This window comes from Seriola lalandi, unplaced genomic scaffold, assembly GCF_002814215.2.
Source record: "Seriola lalandi dorsalis isolate HSWRI2012SDOR001 ecotype SW California unplaced genomic scaffold, Sedor1 jcf7180002054912, whole genome shotgun sequence".
In the NCBI taxonomy this organism is placed as follows: domain Eukaryota; kingdom Metazoa; phylum Chordata; class Actinopteri; order Carangiformes; family Carangidae; genus Seriola; species Seriola lalandi.
Genome location: NW_019525464.1, coordinates 1,041,916 through 1,059,049, shown reverse-complemented (window position 1 = coordinate 1,059,049; position 17,134 = coordinate 1,041,916). Strand labels below are relative to the sequence as shown.

The 17,134-nt window shown below is 42.1% G+C and overlaps 1 protein-coding gene across 1 annotated transcript; it reads right to left on the bottom strand.

Moving 5' to 3' along the window:
* Positions 1–288: 288 nt before the first annotated feature.
* On the bottom strand, positions 289–16,309 carry ttll4 (tubulin tyrosine ligase-like family, member 4). Its single transcript, XM_023430824.2, has 21 exons — positions 16,187–16,309; positions 14,071–15,394; positions 13,033–13,519; positions 12,155–12,329; positions 11,971–12,047; positions 11,791–11,854; positions 9,839–9,957; positions 9,372–9,482; positions 8,948–9,024; positions 8,644–8,838; positions 8,226–8,308; positions 8,006–8,134; positions 7,796–7,918; positions 7,326–7,424; positions 6,805–6,939; positions 6,568–6,705; positions 6,290–6,386; positions 5,832–6,042; positions 5,578–5,645; positions 5,383–5,453; positions 289–5,016 (listed from the first exon to the last, which is right to left on the bottom strand). The coding sequence occupies exons 2-21, from the start codon at positions 14,716–14,718 to the stop codon at positions 4,827–4,829; spliced, it is 3,297 nt and encodes a 1,098-aa protein (XP_023286592.1). The 5' UTR covers positions 14,719–15,394; positions 16,187–16,309; the 3' UTR covers positions 289–4,826.
* Positions 16,310–17,134: the final 825 nt, after the last annotated feature.

Genomic DNA, 17,134 nt, shown 5'->3' with positions numbered 1-17,134 from the left:
TCTTTTCAAAACACTTCACTTAAAAGCAGAGTAGGAATTTCTGGCACAACTTCACCCATTTCCAAGGTGCAAGAGGAGAAGATGACAGAAGAGAAGCTGAAGGGAATAAATCCCTTTTCACAACCTGGCAGTGTCCTGATTAACTTATTTTACGGCAACACTTGCTTGCTCGAAGAGTGGAAAATGTGTTAGTGATAAAAAGAAATGCTCCAGCTATGGCAAATACCTGCAAGAAAGGAACACCCTGTTTACAAAACACTATTAAACTGAAAATAACGATCCATCATGAGATGTGCACCTCAAATAACTTTTATTTTTTAAAGAGTCATCCTGAGCAACTTATACAGCCCTTTCACATAGAAATTTTACAATTGTCAAGTTAGTAAAAATATGATTATCTCCTCCTTATTTATAACATTATAATTATGTTAAAAACATTTTCAAATGCAGTTATTATTTCACTTTGTAATATACATATATATCTATATATATAGATATATATAAATACAGTATATATATAGATTCTGTAAAGCAGCCAACAAACAGGATGGTGTAGTGTTAAGTGGAATCTGCTAAATGTGTCAGAGCAGCTTGTCAGTACTGTCAAATGAAAACATTAACACTCCAGTATGAATGATCTTTCCCCGATAGAGCTGAAAGTTTACATGGTAGGTCATTAACCAAGTACATTTTATGTATACTGTATAGCACCTTTTTGTTGCGTCACAACAGAGTGAATAAAAATCAAATGAGAACAAAAAAGAACGAAACAAAAAACAAAAAAAACAAAACAAATTGGTCTTGTCCACAGATCGTCCAAAAGGAGAGAGATTCAAAGTTTAGCCTGAAGCAAGGAACAAACCCATACACGCTGATCAGACGACCTTCTACTGGTAATGTGGGCAGGCGCCTGCCCATGCAAGACCCGAAACGGGAAGCTTGAACTGGATTCTGAATTTGACTGGAAGCCAGTGTAAAGAAATCAGGATTGGAGTTAAACGACAGCTTTTAGAGGACTTGGTCAGACGCTTGGCCGCAGCATTTTGGGCCAGTTGTAAGCAGTTCTGGGATGTCTTGCTTGAAGTTGGAAGAACAGTCCTAAACTCCTGGAGAAAATGAACGCACATATAATCATCTCCATCTCAGTTACGGACACAACGGGCCTGTGTTTAACACATTTCTCAGCTGGTAGAAACAGGAGTGAACCAAACAGTCTCAGTGCCGGTCACACTCAAAGCCAGCTGTAGACAATTATCAGCCATCCAAGCCAACATTTAGAGGCTTGAACAAAATTTATAATTGAATATCATCTGCACAGCATTGATAGGAGATACCTTTAAAATTACTTATCTGCCCAAGAGCAAGCAATTACAAAGCAAACAGCATGGGGCCCAGGACAGAACCTTGGGGAACGCCACAGGGCAGAGATTCAGTTGATGAGGCATAATTATGAAAAGGTACGAGGAGAACCAATCCAAAGCCAGAGCTCCAGAGATACCCACCCACTGCCTGAGCCTCTCAACCAACATAGGGTGGTCCACAGTATCAAAGGCGGTGCTGAGATCTAATAATGCTATTCCAGAAAATTCTCCAGCCGACGGGAACCAGCCTGAAACGATGTTATTGAAGGTGTCAAAAAGTAAATAGCTCTGACATCCTAAACCATGTTATTAAATTCAGTTAAAGATTCCTTCAAATGCTGATACTGAACTCATAGATGGATTTCCACAAATGTTCTATACCACGACAGGTTTGTTTGAAGGAGCGGATACTGTCGTTCATCCAAGGCCGGGAGCCAATCAAGGCTTTGTAGTAGCGACTTCATCCAAGACTGAAAGGCGGTGCTCAATAAAAGATTGTACTTGTGAATCAACATCAGTTTGACAAAATAACAGCGCTGTTCTAAAGGGGAGCAGAAACTTTGCGGCGCAGATGGTTTACGATGCAAGGTCCAAAGTATAAGATGTTATGAACAACTACATTGGGGGGTTTCGTACATTTGAGCTAGTTTTACATTTCTTTTGGATAACTACAGAATAAGACAAGTTTTGATAAACGTGATATATTTATTATCCGAAAGCATGAATAAAACAAAAACAAAGACATACAAAACTACCCATAATGGCCAATTTTACTTAAATGCAATGACTATTTTTAAATCAGCATTTTAATACACTTATATTCTTATTTCCCCTTCTATTCCATGTACAATAATGAAGTGTTAGTAAAAGGTTCCTTGAAGTTATAAATGTGCGCTACATACTGACACTGCACAGCAGTCTGTTAGTAAATTGCATAATAAAACTCGTCTGTAAACAGGTTAGCTTCCACACGTCTTGTAACTTCTTACAGCAGGAATGACTGAATAAAATGACACTTCAAATAATTTCCATGGTAACGGGCATTATTATGACTTTGGAGAATTTCAAATATTCACACAAGGGAGAGTGGGACATGTACCCAAATATTTTCAACTTCAAGTGGTTTGAAGTAAAATTTGTGAAAGTGTCTTCACAGTAGATGTATATATTTTATATTTTTTTCCTGAGGATACAATAAGAACTCTTAAGGGAGCAATTTTTGTTTTTGCTATTGCCACATAGCCAACATTAGCATTAACAGCTGTTTACTTACCAGTCTTGGCAAGAGCTTCGGCCATCCTTGTGTTTACACGATAATACGTCCTCCAAGGAGCGCTACTTCTTAAGGTCAGCCTGGGCGCCACAGTGACTCGAAGCTGCAACATTTCCTCTCGACTGGTAAGTAAACAGCTGGTAATGCTAATGCTGGCTAACATACAAATAGCCCCTTTCTCTCAAACAGCAAATACTAAACACCAATCCAGGATCAATTCTGCTGCTGGACTTGAATTTTGGCAGCTTTCAAGAAATTCTATAAACTATCATTTTTGTGAAATCATCAGAAAAGAAAATTAAAGCCCCCCCCCTTTATTTTTTCCTTTCAGAAATTATCAATGTTGTTGGTAATACTTACTTTTACTTCTACTAACATGTATGTCAGTGTCATCTTACATATTTCTAACATACTGGGAATCAACATTATGAATCACCACCACCATCAACCAGTGAAAATAAAACTAAGTCGTGACACGAAGTTTGAAGGATGTTTGAAATACAATGCAGAGACCTCAACACCACAGAACATCTGGTGAGCTCAGAATTGTCTCCTCCTGCAGCGCTACTCTTCTTCAACTCTCCAACCCTCCCTTTATGTTTCTACTGAGCCTTGTCTTCTCTATTTTCACACAAACACTCACGCACACACGCACACACGCACACACACGCACACACACACACACACACGCACACACACACACACACACACACACAAGTCCATAAGGCTAAGAATGTGACACTTGTGCGATCAGTTGCTCCACAGTCCTCTTAAAACCAAACCAACCACAGTTTAAGATTTAAAGAGATCAGAGAAATCACAGTATTGTGTCCTTATTTATCAGCTTTGGACCACTGTTTTGTACTGTAAGGTAACGTTGGCTTTGCAGTTTTGTTTGTGCTCGTGTGTGTGTATCCAACACACAAATATACAGACTATGCCAACGTTGCTTGGTGGTAGAAGTTGTGAGGAAACCCAGCATGTCTTATTCACAGTTTAGGTTTAGTACCGAAGGCCAGTGAGGACCGACATGTGCGGGCAGATGAGATCTGAGGATTTTGTTCTTAGCAGGTATTCAGACTGAAAATGGCACAAGAGTCTGTGTGAACGTAGCAGCATGTAGCATGTAGCTACTGGTGCAGATAAGTACCATCTAGTTTCACTAATACATCCATGAATTTTAAGACTTATCCGAAGCCACTGCACAGCAGATTATAATACTATGAGCTAACTCTGAGAAGGTATCACAACTCAGTCATTTCAACCTCTGTCACAACACTCGCTAGGTAAACAGCAGAATAACGGATTTCTTGTTATAACATATCTATCAGCCATGCAGCTAGCTTCTACCTGATTGGCCAACGCATCTCTTTGCCAGGTGACGTGTTGAGGCAAAGAAGAGCCAGGTGCTGGAGCCTAGGGTGCAAAGTGCTTTCATGCTGTTTTAATATAGGTTTGAACACGGCTTTAACAAGCATGTTCACGTGCTAATAATGTTAATGATTTAAAGTTAATACTCTGATATCGTGCTGAAATAAATCAGACTGTCACAACTATAATGTCTGCCTCTATTTTTGTCATTCATTGCACGGTTATGCTGAAGCTGAAGTTTGCACTGCATCGACATATAATAACGCAAATTTAAGCAGACGTAAAGCTCACTGTTTTACGGATTACTATATGTGTCTCCAGCATGGTTCGAGTCTCTGCAGGATGATTTTCACACTGCAAAGAAACGAACTGAAACCACCGGCTGCTCAGAAAAAAAAAAAATTCAACCATCTAAAAGGCTGGACAATGATTGGCATAAATGTAATTTGCACTAAATGGGATAAAACATAAAAAAAAAAAAACATTGTTCTGGTGCTTTAAATGTTATATTTTCACTTATGTTAAAACCAGAAAGCAGAAGCCGCCATGAACTGACTGCTTTTTTGATTTTAGCACTAAAAGAGCACATTTTGGTAGCAACTTACAAATCTGTTACAGACCAGAATCACTGCCCTCCTACAGTGTTTGTTAAGACTGGGCTTCAAGCTTACAGGTCTACGTACTTTTCTAATCCAGAGTGAGTGTTTCAGAGCCAGTAGACACACATTAGATGGGTGCTTGGGAAGAGGACAGGGCTAAATAAGACTGTGAGCTTTTGTGTCTGTTCTGGGTGCTGAGCGTCATGTTAGCAAACCGGGTCATCAGAGCGAGGCAAACTGTTGGGGCAGCAGGCTCTGGGTGAGGCTGGGCTGAGGACTTGCACAGGCACTGCTGGTGACACTAGATCCAGGACTTGGCGAAACAGGCAGACTGGAGACCGAAGCAACTTCCCTGTCCGACCCGTCGTCATTGTCATCACGATGGGACCGGTGACGATGGCTGACCACCACCCTGGAGAAACAGGCAGGAGAGGGGAACAGGGACATTAATTAACTTGATCTTCTGTGTAGTGTGCCAACCTGTTCTAATCTGCTCTGAGATCTTAATCCTAACACTAGTTTCTATTTATGAAAATATTTTTTCACATTCATGGATGATCCCAAGAAGAATTTTTACACATTATCCATTTAACTAAATATTAGGTAGTAATATAATATTTTAGTTCTGTACTTGTATCGGCCAATATCTTTATAATCATTTGTTTTCTGTATCTGTTAGGGATTAAAAAGTATCTGTTCATTCCTGACACCTGACTTTTATTTTCATGTCGTGTGTGTGTGTGTGTGTGTGTGTGTGTGTGTGTGTGTGTGTGTGTACCTGGATCTTGATGGGCTGACAATGTCTTGTCTGTGGGGTTCGAACCTGGAGATGTAGCTGCACTTGGACCACTAGACACAACCACAAAAAGACAAAAAGAATGTTTCGTATCAACCCATTGGTTTTATGATTACAGAAATATCACATTTATAATTTATTCGGACAAATTAATTTAATCTTTTCACAGTTCCTTACTATATGAGCAGGGTCACTGGTTCCCAGATGGACTCCTTTCTGACAGAGAGTCCTCAGCAGACTGATACCTGCACAGAGGACAGAGCATTTCACACACAATCCATAAAATCTGGGTTAAGTAGTGAAACAGATCGAGTGTTTCCCTCTTTGTGTTATTCTTTCCTTCAAATAGAGTGTGACGGATTAGACACGGAGATTGGCCTCATTCTCCGTTTGGATGCACGGCTCTCAGTGCGTTTGTGACGGACACATACCCTTTGTCCTGTTGTTCCAGTACTTCTGCTCCCACTGATCCAGCAGGATGCTGAGGTATCTTGGACACTCGAAAAAGCGAAGGTAGCGAGATGACGACGGCGACGGGAAAATTCGCTCAAACTCTCCCCGGCGGTTCAGCTCGTCTTCGGTCTCTGCCAGCACGCGAACGTCCTCTGGAGTCAAGATATCCAACACTGTCGGGAGGAAGTCCTGACAGAGACGAGAGGAAACAAAGTTGTAACGTTATTTTTGTTTTTAATAATAATAAGTCACACCAATACTAAACATCACCAGCAGCAGCACCAAAAACCTTTGACATCGAGCCGCTTTTGTTTCCATTTAACTGAATAAACTTTCAAACTTTTTCGACTAAACTAAGAGCACTTAGCTTTAAACATTTTTTACCTGCGATTCAACATAAATTCACTTTCTTTCCAATTTGTTTGTATTTGTTTACCTGGTCGGCGTAGCGCTGTGTTAGGTAAAATGCCCGTTTAACTTTCTCATCAGCGGACAGATCTTGTTTGTTCCTCTCCCTGTTCCCGCCATACAGACTACAAACAAACACACACATACACACAGTCAACGATAAGGTCGTTTCAGAGGCAGCACTTTGAATCGCACTGCTTTAATAAAGTTGTTCCTACATTATCACCATCTGGTTTCATTTCAGTGGCAGGACCTAGTATCTACAATCCCTGCCTCTGCCTGTGAGGTGTAGTACCTCCTCCCTACCTGCTGGTGGAGCTGGAGGTGCTGCTGCAGGGAGCGACCACATCATCTCTTTGAGGAACACGAAAGCCAGCCAGGTTCAAGAGATCTCTGATCATCTGACCTTTGATGGAAACATCCAGCGCTGTGTTGGAATGGAGGCTGGAACCAGAAACACAAACGGTTACAGGATTCAGTTTGAAAACCTGAATGTGTGTGTGTGCGCATGTGTGTGTGTGTGTGCACGCGCATGTGTGTTACCTGGGTGATATGTTAACTTCCAGGATCCAGGGTTTGAGGTTCTCGTCCAGCATGATGTCGAAGCCGAACAGCTCGTGGCAGCTGTACGGCGTCCGGACGTGCATCTTCAGCAGACTGTTGACGTACGGTTCTGACCTGATGACCAACACACAAGGAGACACACTGCTTATGTCATAATCATTATAATGTCATTAATTCATGACATGTCTCCACTTCACTGTATTCACAATACAAAAACTGAACTGATTTCAAGTTTCGTTTTCTTCTGCAAAAGAAGATTCTACAGTTTCATTTCAGAGAGACTGGATCTGGAAAATCTGGATGACAGCGAGAGACTTTAAAAAGTTCTTGGACTTTTATATTTTAGTGTCATTCAAGCCAATTCTATTTTACATTCAGGTAAAGGATCAATGACAAGATATTTGTTATTAACCAAAGTAAATGTTTTAATATTGCAGTTGAGCTCCTCCCTGTGTGAGCACCTCCTGCGTCCAATCAATGAATGACTGACTGAAACTTACGCAATGATGGTTTTGATCACAATGTCTTTAATCTTCTCCCATATCAGAGTGGTGTTGACTCCCTTAGAACCCAGATATTGCCACAAAGCCTTCAAAGCCCTGAAAACACAGAGACACATGTTGTTGGAGTCGGTGAAGCCTCGTGCAGAGACAGAATAAATACAGTACATTAGTCACAAAGATGTGTTGCAGATTGAGTCTAACTTTTATAGATATGAACAGAACTATAGTTGTCGGATTATTTAAACTCTTTGAAAGAGGCCAAATAAACAGAATCACATAATTATTAATTAACTCCTTCCTTCTTTTTCCTCAAGGTTTCTTTCCTGATACCAAGTGTTGGCCTGGCTGCATTCAGTCGGGCTGTGACCTAAATCCCCCCCCCCCCTTCACTTCGTCCAATAACCGCCTTCCCTCCCTTCATGCGTCTTCCATTCAAACATCAACACATCCTTTTCTCTTTCTGTTACCATTTGTGTCCCTGGCAGGCCTTGTCGTCGCTGTTCGTCTGGTATTCAGAGTTTTTCTTGTTGACGCTGTAGTTGGTCAGATGCATGAACTTGTTACTCAGAGTCTTCATGGAAGACGAATATCTGAAAGAGGGAAAAAATAGAGATCGTTTTTTATATTCCGTCCGAATCTGTTTGGACTATTTGCTGGTCACTGATGTTAAAACTGACTTGCAGCTGGCGAATCGAACCAGTCCGTCAGTGAAGATGTAGATTCTGAGCGGGTCGTAGGACGTCACGTAGACGTAGATCCTCAGGTCAAACTTGTTGCCGCTGATGAGGTAGGGCTTGTGAAGGTACCTGCGAAAAACACAACCGGAATCATTATGTTTGATCCCAAAGGCCGATGAGTAATGTGGTGTCAGGTACTAGAATCATCTGAACTACTTACTTCTGGACCAGCAGCGGCCTCTTACGGGGCATCTGGCTCCATTTGTGGATGACCTGGATACCGATTCCTCTGGCTGATGCAGGCTGTCGCAGACGACAGGAGAAAGAGACAGTGTAAACAAAGTAATACTGAACTGAAGAATATAAAAACATGACTCCTTTGGATCAATAATTACCAAACAACTAACTTATTCACCTTTTACAGCAGCTAAAAAGACAATTATAATAATCATCATTAGATAGAAGGAATAACATCCAGCATCTGAAGTTAATAATTGGTTTCCTCACAGAAAACATAAGGCCGTAATTCAACACTTACTGACATTACTGACTTCTCCTGTGTTTTGAGACTGATTCGTCTTCACAGATTTAGTTCAGTAAGTCACGACTAAACTGACAAAATGATTCTCAGAACGTACAGGTTTGATGATCCATTTTTGCCTGGAGCCACCGTCCTCCCAGGCCTTGCGGAGCAGCTTGATGTCCTGAGGAAGGATGAAGGTTCGGGGGAAAAAGTTAAACTCCTGTTTCCCAAAGCGAGCCTGCATCTTGGACAGGTTCCTCCACAGACGGTCCTTCCTGCCAATCTGGAACGTCCCTGGGAAGTGGTTCAACTAGGACACAGTTGACAAAAACAAACAAGTTAACCGTTATTCAGAAGATCTATCTTTCTTAAAGTTAAAGCTTCAAGCTGGGGTGATTAGTGTATCCACGGTCTCTCACCTTCTGGTGCTCCTCAAGCGCCTTGAAGCCTAGAGACTTCATGTGGTGTCCCCAGCAGCCGAGCCAGTCGTGGCTTTCTACATGAACAACAGAGACAAACAGATTTCCATCAGTTTTTTTTTCTGTCACGTGTTGATTTATATTTCTGAAAGATATGGTTTGTTCAAAAGCACTTGCATACATTTTGACAATAAAATATGCAATATTAGTGACAACGTGCATGAAATCAGACATTGTGCAAGAGACTGAATACAGACAGAGTTTTAAAGAACCGATTCATCATGAATCACAACATAAACACTCAGATCACAGTCTGTCTGCGATTTCTGAAAGGTGTGTTGCAAGTGAAAATTTATCTGAGGAGCAGCTGTCACTCACACACACACACACACACACACACACACACACAGTCACAGTGACTTACTCTTGGTGGCTTTGAAGTGGGACCTGGCGATGGTGTGTTTGACCACGTTGGGAGTGACGGTGCTTATCTTCCATTTTAACAGTCGTCTTTGTTCCGCAGGCAGCAGCTCCACTGCAGAGCGCACGACACAAAACGTTGGACGCATTTTATGGACAAAATTTTCTACCAACAATAATCACAGACTGTTGGTTTAATGCAAACACTGAAACAGTTCGATGCACTGTTTTTCAATTTCATAAAGACCTGTCGAGCTCCTGGAAGTGGTAAGTTCAGGGGTCAAGGTTCTCTCTGACTGTCTCCTCAAGCTCATTATCCTCTAATATCTAATGTAAAATGTTATTTCTTAGACACCTGACAGGTGTTTGAGGACTCTGACTCTTTGATAATGATCTGAAAACTGATGCTGTACCTTTTTTGAGTGTTGGTTTACAAGTACTGTGTTTTATACAACAGAAGCGTGTCCTGACCTTTCTCACTGGCGGTGCTGAAGTAGAGTGTTGGAGGGATGAGGGGGAACAAACTGGGAACCAGCGCTGGATGCTCTTCTCGATCATCCTCGGCCCCCAATAACATCGGTTCCTCAACACTGAGGGAAAGCCACAGATTAATGATCGGCAGACAGTCACATACATGTAGAATCACACATCTGTGCCGACATCACCGCAGTTCATTTCAAAGAGGGAAAGGATTGTACGTGATAGATAATCAGATCAGGAACTGTGATCTAGAATTTCTTTGAATCCCAAATCTACGATCCTCAATGACAAATTATGTTTTTATCACTGAATAAAATGCCTGTGTGTCGACTTCTTCTGACTCTTTTTAACTATCGTCCTCCATTTTTACTGAAGATGAAAACAACAACATCATCAACTGAAAGAGAAGGAGCATCGTGGAGTTAATGGAACTGCCGACACAATGAAGAACAAAATCTACAGACATTTCAGTGACACATATTTTCTCTCTTTGTGTTGCAAACATCGTTGTAAGTTCAGAGGTGAGGACTTCCCTGTTCCTCTCCTCTCAGCTTGTTACTATTAAACAAGCGAACTGAAGTCTCACAACAAGATTAAAAAGTAATGCATCTTGAGTTACGCTCCCTGACTTCTAAATAACAGAAGCCGACATCCGGGTTTGTAACACAAGTCGTTTGCACTATGTCCTAGTAACGCGATGCCTGTGTGAGTTCGGGGGTTAGACACATCGCACAGGGAGCACAGGAGCCGAGACAAACGACGACCTTAACACCGACATGTAAGGAACCGATCTGGAAAGCCAAGAAGTTCACAACGAGATTACACCTTTGCTTGTAGGAAGAGGAGAGCCGGTCGTATGAGTCACATGTACTTTTATGCAGCTAATCGACACAGTAACATCTGAGGAACACAAAGTTACACAAATCCAAAAAATATAAATAAAAACACTCACATGACAGTCATATAGGAAGGAAGGAGAGACGGCTAAAAGGACGAACGAACGGGATGATGGTGTCCTCTTCCAGATCTTTTCTCTCAAATAAAATCCTTCCACCGCCGACAGATATAGACTTACAGCTGGACCAGGCCACTATAGCACCACGACACTATACGTACGGGGAGCTACAGGTTTCAGGAAAGGGTGGGGGAGGCGGAGGTATGTATGTAAATGAACACATAAACAAATCAGCAGGTTAGGGGGTAAAAACAAAAAACCATAAAAAGCGACAATAGCGGTCCCTATCCAGGCTGTTTTTAGCGGAGAATCAGCTCCGAGTCTTTGGTAGGGAGTTCTACTGTTGAGGCCATCACAGTGGAGAACAATGTGGCACACAATGCAGCAGACCTTTCCACCACGCTCTGCTGCTTTCAGCCCCTTTTAACAATGCGGTGAGAGAGAATGAAAGAGAGGCAGGGAGAGTCCACAGGATTTGACGGATGTATATTTTACGCCACTTTCGGAGACCAATTAGAGACCGCGCTTCGACGTGAGGCAGTCAAAGAAAGGCAAGTTGCTGAAGCTGAGGAAAAAAAACAAACTAAAATTGTCTTTTCAGGCTCATAAATGGGCTTTAAATCTATTGGTCAGTTTAATGAAGTACAGGAAGAAAATTAACACTGTTTTTTAAAATCTATTTAATCAGGCCACCAGGGATTCATATGGACATAGTGAAACGACAGGAGGGCTTGAAAGATACTTATTGAAAGTAGAATATTGATATGATTTACAGCTGCACGTGGTGTTTAAAAAGGACTGAGCGTTTAATAACAGAGACTCAGAGTTCGTGTGGATTCACACACCTGTAGAATAGAAATCTACCTGCTCTGTGAGACACAAAAACAGACGAGTGTTCAGAAGAAAACTGTCGGATATGCTCTGTTATGGGACCGCCCTGTGGTCCCTAATAATCTAAAGATAGATGATGGTGATACAGTAGTCTCACCCAGAGAGGAGAGCGAAGGATGCTGTAGATGAAGCGCCATTGCTGGATGAACAGTCTGAATCATCTGAAGACGACAGAAAAACAAAACAAAACAAAACGGATTGTTTATTCCATTGACAGAGTTGATTGTGATTGTGTGATGAAGCACTCCGAGTGTTTGCGTTTGTTTTAACATCTTACCGTCGTCACTACAGGCGTTTTCCAGCTCATCGGGCAGCTCTTCCTCACCTCCATCCACCTGCATGACACACTCCCGGCTGGGAAACAATAAACACGCGTCGACACGGTCAGAATGAGAACATGAACGGGGGGCGGCAAAACAGAACTGCAACTACTGACTGAGCAGCGATCAGCCGTTCCTCACCCGGACAGCTGAGTCTCGCCAACCGCACACTCCTCTGTCGGCAAGGGTGAGGAAGAAGATGGGGACGAGGATGAAGATGACATGGAGGCAGGCTGCCCCTGCTTGGTCAGGTGGATAGCGGAGATCTGAGTGGTCACAGAACCCACCAGGGTTCCCGCAGGACAGGGGGCCACATCTACGATAGAGGAAGAACAGTCATACATCCAACACAGTTTCTGACCATTTCTGGTTTCGAGCTAACTACACGTGTCATATATGTGATGACTAAGTCCATGATTTCCACTTTATGACTGTATGTTCTGATTTTCTACCAATATTTCCGTGTTTTTGTACCTTAACCACACACCTTTTCCTCAGTGTGACCACACATTACAATACATTTTTCATGTCAGCTGATAGAGGCTCAAAAGGAGCAGGCCTGGACGCGCGGCACAGATGGAATTACACACCTAACAGCATAATTTGCAGCCTTCTCTCAAGCTCACATGTTGGCCTTATCTTTTAGATCTGTTGCTCTTGTAACAAAAAGCTTCTGACCAAGTGAAACTGTTGCTGTATTGTGTTTATAGCGGCTAACGCTAAAATATTTATGATCAACAAAGTACCATCCTCTCAAGAGCTACAGCGAGATGATTTCTCAGAGATAACACGTTGCCTTGGATGCTCCTTTATTAACATTATCACTCCTCTGATCAAACACTGAACTAACAGTATCACTACACGAGCTGTATTATCAGCTCATGAATACTGTACCACCTTATTCAGGAATTGTCTGGAGGTTCTGCAGATTCAATGACCACCTAATCTACTTTTCTCTCGCTCTAGGTTTTCCTCCGACAGCTACAGAGCATATTAAGTAAACCAATATTTCTGATTACCTGGGATGATATCCGACGGTGTGGGCTGCTGCTCTTGACTGGCACTGACACTGGCACTGAGCACAGTTGGCATGGGGCCATTTGGAAAGGGACTGACCTCTGGAGGACCAGTTCTTCTACATGTGGACAGGGTGCTTCCTGGTGGATTTTGACTTTCTGGGACTTGCTTGTTTACGTCTAGTGATGTCATTGTTTGTGGCTTGCTGTTTGTAGTTGCTGCCAAAACTGCAGGAGGACCACCTCTTACTTGCAATAGACTGTTTAAATCACTTATTATTGTGCAACTGTTTTGTGTCTGACTGCATTTTGTTGCTGGTTTAGCTGAATGGCACCTCCTTGCAGTCGTTTCTCTCGCTGTGCTTCTTATTTCTGCTTTTGTGCTGTCGAGGCCGGAGGCATCCTTTCCCAATGCTGCCCCCCGATGTTCACAGAGAGTAAGGCATGGAGGAGGCACTGACGGCAAAGAGGGACAGTCTGCGGCCTCAAGCTGGGAGGACAAAACAAGGAAAGGTCAGATGTGGAGGAGGAAGCAGGAAGTGGACTCTCATCAAGCTTACATAATCTAAACTAGGCTTGGGCGATATACAAAATTTAATATCTCCATACATTCCAGCCCAAATATGGTGGGAAATATTGCAATATTCAAGATTATCTAATATCATCCTAAGCGTAATATAAACTGCAACACAAGCAGTAATTGCCTGGTATTGCCATACGACACAGACAGCACAGTTTTAAGTACTGATATTAAAATGATAACATGAATTTCCCCTAGGGGATAAATAAAATATCTATCTATCTAAAATGAAAGTATCAGCATCAGAGTTTATCAGCAGGGGTTTGTGTAATAATTAAAAATACTAACTATGATTTACTGACAGAAATGTTAATATTCAGTTGAGTTCACAAAAACATTTCAATACATTTTATATGAAACTATTACCCAACCAATATTGGATTTTTGAGGCTCATACTTATACCAATATTTAGGAGTTGAAACACTCTGATAACAATATATGGTCTGATACTAGTACTCACCATCGACTTGTTAGTTTGCTGCAGGGTGGACTGTCCTCTGACAAACAGCTCTTGATGACAAACAGACAAAAGAGGCTCCAATCCCAGCGGTGCATCACCTGTGGCATCCAGACGTCTGCCCATTGCTAAACCGTTTTCAGGCTGAGAGGTTTGGAGCGACGTCCAGTTCTGCATGTTACCCATCAGCAGACCATTAAACCCAGCATGACATTCTTTCTTGGGGATGGAGGAAGGGGCATTGGTCTCTGTGAGGCTGCTGCCAGCCTGCTTCAGTCCTGTTGCCAGTACCTGGTTTGGGATTTGAATCACATTAAGCTGTTGTGGCAGGGTTGGAGACCGATCTGGCACAGCGGTGAATTGGCTCTGGTTGTTGGTTTTACGTCCGTCCCCATTGTCCCATACAGAAGCCCCAGAGGGGGCGACTGTTGTCTGCCTCCACGGGGAGGCAGAGGAGGCAACAGCAGAGGAGAGAGATTTGGCTTGGTCCTTTCTCCTGGATAACTCTAGGGAAGTCTGACTAAAAGGCACCTTAGTGGCCGCAGCTGTCTTGGCGTGTGTACTGACAGGTGTTGTAGTGGCAGGACCGTCAGCATTAGAGCAAGCCCGTAGCTTCCCCCCACCCCAGGGGGAGGACTGGTTGGTGGGCATGGCACTGCCTAACAAAGATGTGGTTATTTCTGAAGGGCTGAGTTTAGAGGGCAAGGGTCTTGGGTGGACTTTGATAGGCAGGATAGGAAGTAAGAGTCGAGAGGATGCCCAATGAGCCTGAGATGGAGGCCCCCCCCCCTCAGTGAGTGCTTCCTCACTTGGAATTACTTTTGAAATGTCAGCTCCAGCTGAGTAGAGTTGTAAATTTTCTGTTGGTCGCTGTAGATGGACTACAAGTTCTTAATAAATCCTGACCAACAGCACTCATAACTGCCACTGCAGAGTGACAGCAGTACAACACTTTGACCTTCCACCTGTGCAGCAGGTGAGCAGGACACCGTCAGCTCTTGGTCTTCAGTCAGGCAGGCACATTTGTTTTGTTTTTTTTCCTGAGGCAAGTGGTTCCCACTCTAACTAACAGTCACACTCAAGAGCTTGGTACAAAGCCGAGGCTGGGTCAGGAAGTCTTGATGTTATTAGCTGATGCAGACTCGTTCAGAAGCAGCTTCTTCTTAACTACTTTGTGGATGAAATCTGAGTCTCATGCATGACACTGCATACTTGGCTCACACGAAGACACCTCGCCTTGGAGGAGACAGCAGAGTACACCGAGTACTCTTTCTCATCCTCAGTTGCTTCCAAGGAGGCAATGAACTGCCAGCTTTCACCACTGAAACTACACAAGAAGAGAAACACAATCAGTATGAGGGAATCAAGTCTGTCTCTTGATGAGTGATAAACTATCACAGCAGTAAACCAAACCATTGAGTATAAGTCACACAGAACAGCTGGAAATAACTTGGTAGCCTTTCACCAGATGTTACAAAACAACTAATTATTATAAATTATTGTTTGAGGGGGAAATGGCTTGGTATGAGCATTTCATTTAATTTTTAATGTCTCTTTTCAACAATAGCTATTAAGTATTTGTTGTTGTTTACATTTGACTATATGAGGTGAGTTAGCTCGGCTGTATAACTAAAGCAAAACATGTATAAACAAACGTTGCCAGTAGTTTGCCATTTTTCTTCAATTGCGGTTTTTTTTTCCTTTTCGCTGCTGTCAACGTCTCAGCATGGACCGGAGCTAGTTTCACGTGTGTGTTTCCACCACATGCCGCCTTAGCTTAACGTTGGCTAGCTAACTAACTAACTAACTAACTAACTAACTAACTAACAAGTCTGTTGGAAGTATCTATAATAATACCTACAACTCAAGCCAAGACTGACTTTAAGGCCATCGTATTCTTACAAACAGCGCACGCACATTTACAATCACAGTTAATTGGCAAATACCTTCGGCTAGCATGTATGCGTTTCTGTTTACCGTCCAGATAGCGTTAGCTTAGCAACAACGACCAGCACAACACCGACTGTCACCGGGTGTTTCAGTGACCGCCAGTTCGACCACGAGTGTCAACAATAAAAAAACGACCTTGCTATCAGTTTATAAAAAAATATATACATACCCGCTTTGTATCCTGCAATGTCCCGAACATGTTGTTTCGTTGCGTTTACGAACAGCTACACATTCGAGTTTCTTGCATTGCAGTAGTTGCTAGCTGAAAAGTCCGAGTGACACATCATGGCCGAAGATCGTCTATTGGGGCCGATGTTCCGGCACGCTTCAGGTTGCGCCTCGGAGTCAGAGCTCCCCCCAGTGGTGAACAGCAGTCACTGCACCAACACTCAGAAGTATTGAATATTATTTTATTGTGTTTTCTTTTTTATTGATCCATTTATTTATTTATTTCTAATACAGCCATTGGTGAAAATTGTCTAAATAGTTTACTCAAGTACTGTACTACTGTACTGTACAACTTTGAGGCACTTATACTTTACTTGAATATTTCCAATTTATGTTACTTTATAATTCTAGATCTCTACATTTTAGAGGAAAATATTGTACTTTTTACTCCACTACATTGATTTGACAGCTTAAGTTATTTGTTACTTTTCAGTTTAATATCTTACATAAAAAAAATGATGATGAATTTATAAAATACAACACATTTCTAAAGATGAAACAAGTAATTCCCAACCTTTTTGGCTTGTGATCCCTGTGTAGTCGTGGTTCGTTATCACATTCCAGATGTCTATGAATTGTGACTCCTAGGTTAGAAACCACTGGACTAAACTACCAAACTGTAATTATCCTAAAGTAGTTAAAACTAGCTCCACCTTGAGCATCTACAACAGTAAAATGCTGCTTACACATTGATGCATTAGTAACAATAATGTCTTTTATTATAATGTATCAGTCACAGGGGCTGATTTACTGCTAAACAATTACTGGATTTTAATACTTTAAGTACATTTAGCTGTTGATACTTCTGTACTTTTACTTAAATAGATTTAACATGATTATTTTTACATTGTTATTGAAAATAAAGGATAGGGATTCTTCTTCCACCAGT

What these genes read in the sequence shown, in the direction of transcription:
- ttll4 (XM_023430824.2), bottom strand. Translation starts at nt 14,718, where the DNA reads ATGCCCACCAACCAGTCCTCCCCCTGGGGTGGGGGGAAGCTACGGGCT. An exon ending in CAGCACCGCCAGTGAGAAAG is followed by an intron (nt 9,483 to 9,838) that starts GTCAGGACACGC and finishes TGCGCTCTGCAG; the next exon opens with TGGAGCTGCTGCCTGCGGAA. An exon ending in GCCTGCCAGGGACACAAATG is followed by an intron (nt 7,425 to 7,795) that starts GTAACAGAAAGA and finishes CTGTGTTTTCAG; the next exon opens with GGCTTTGAAGGCTTTGTGGC.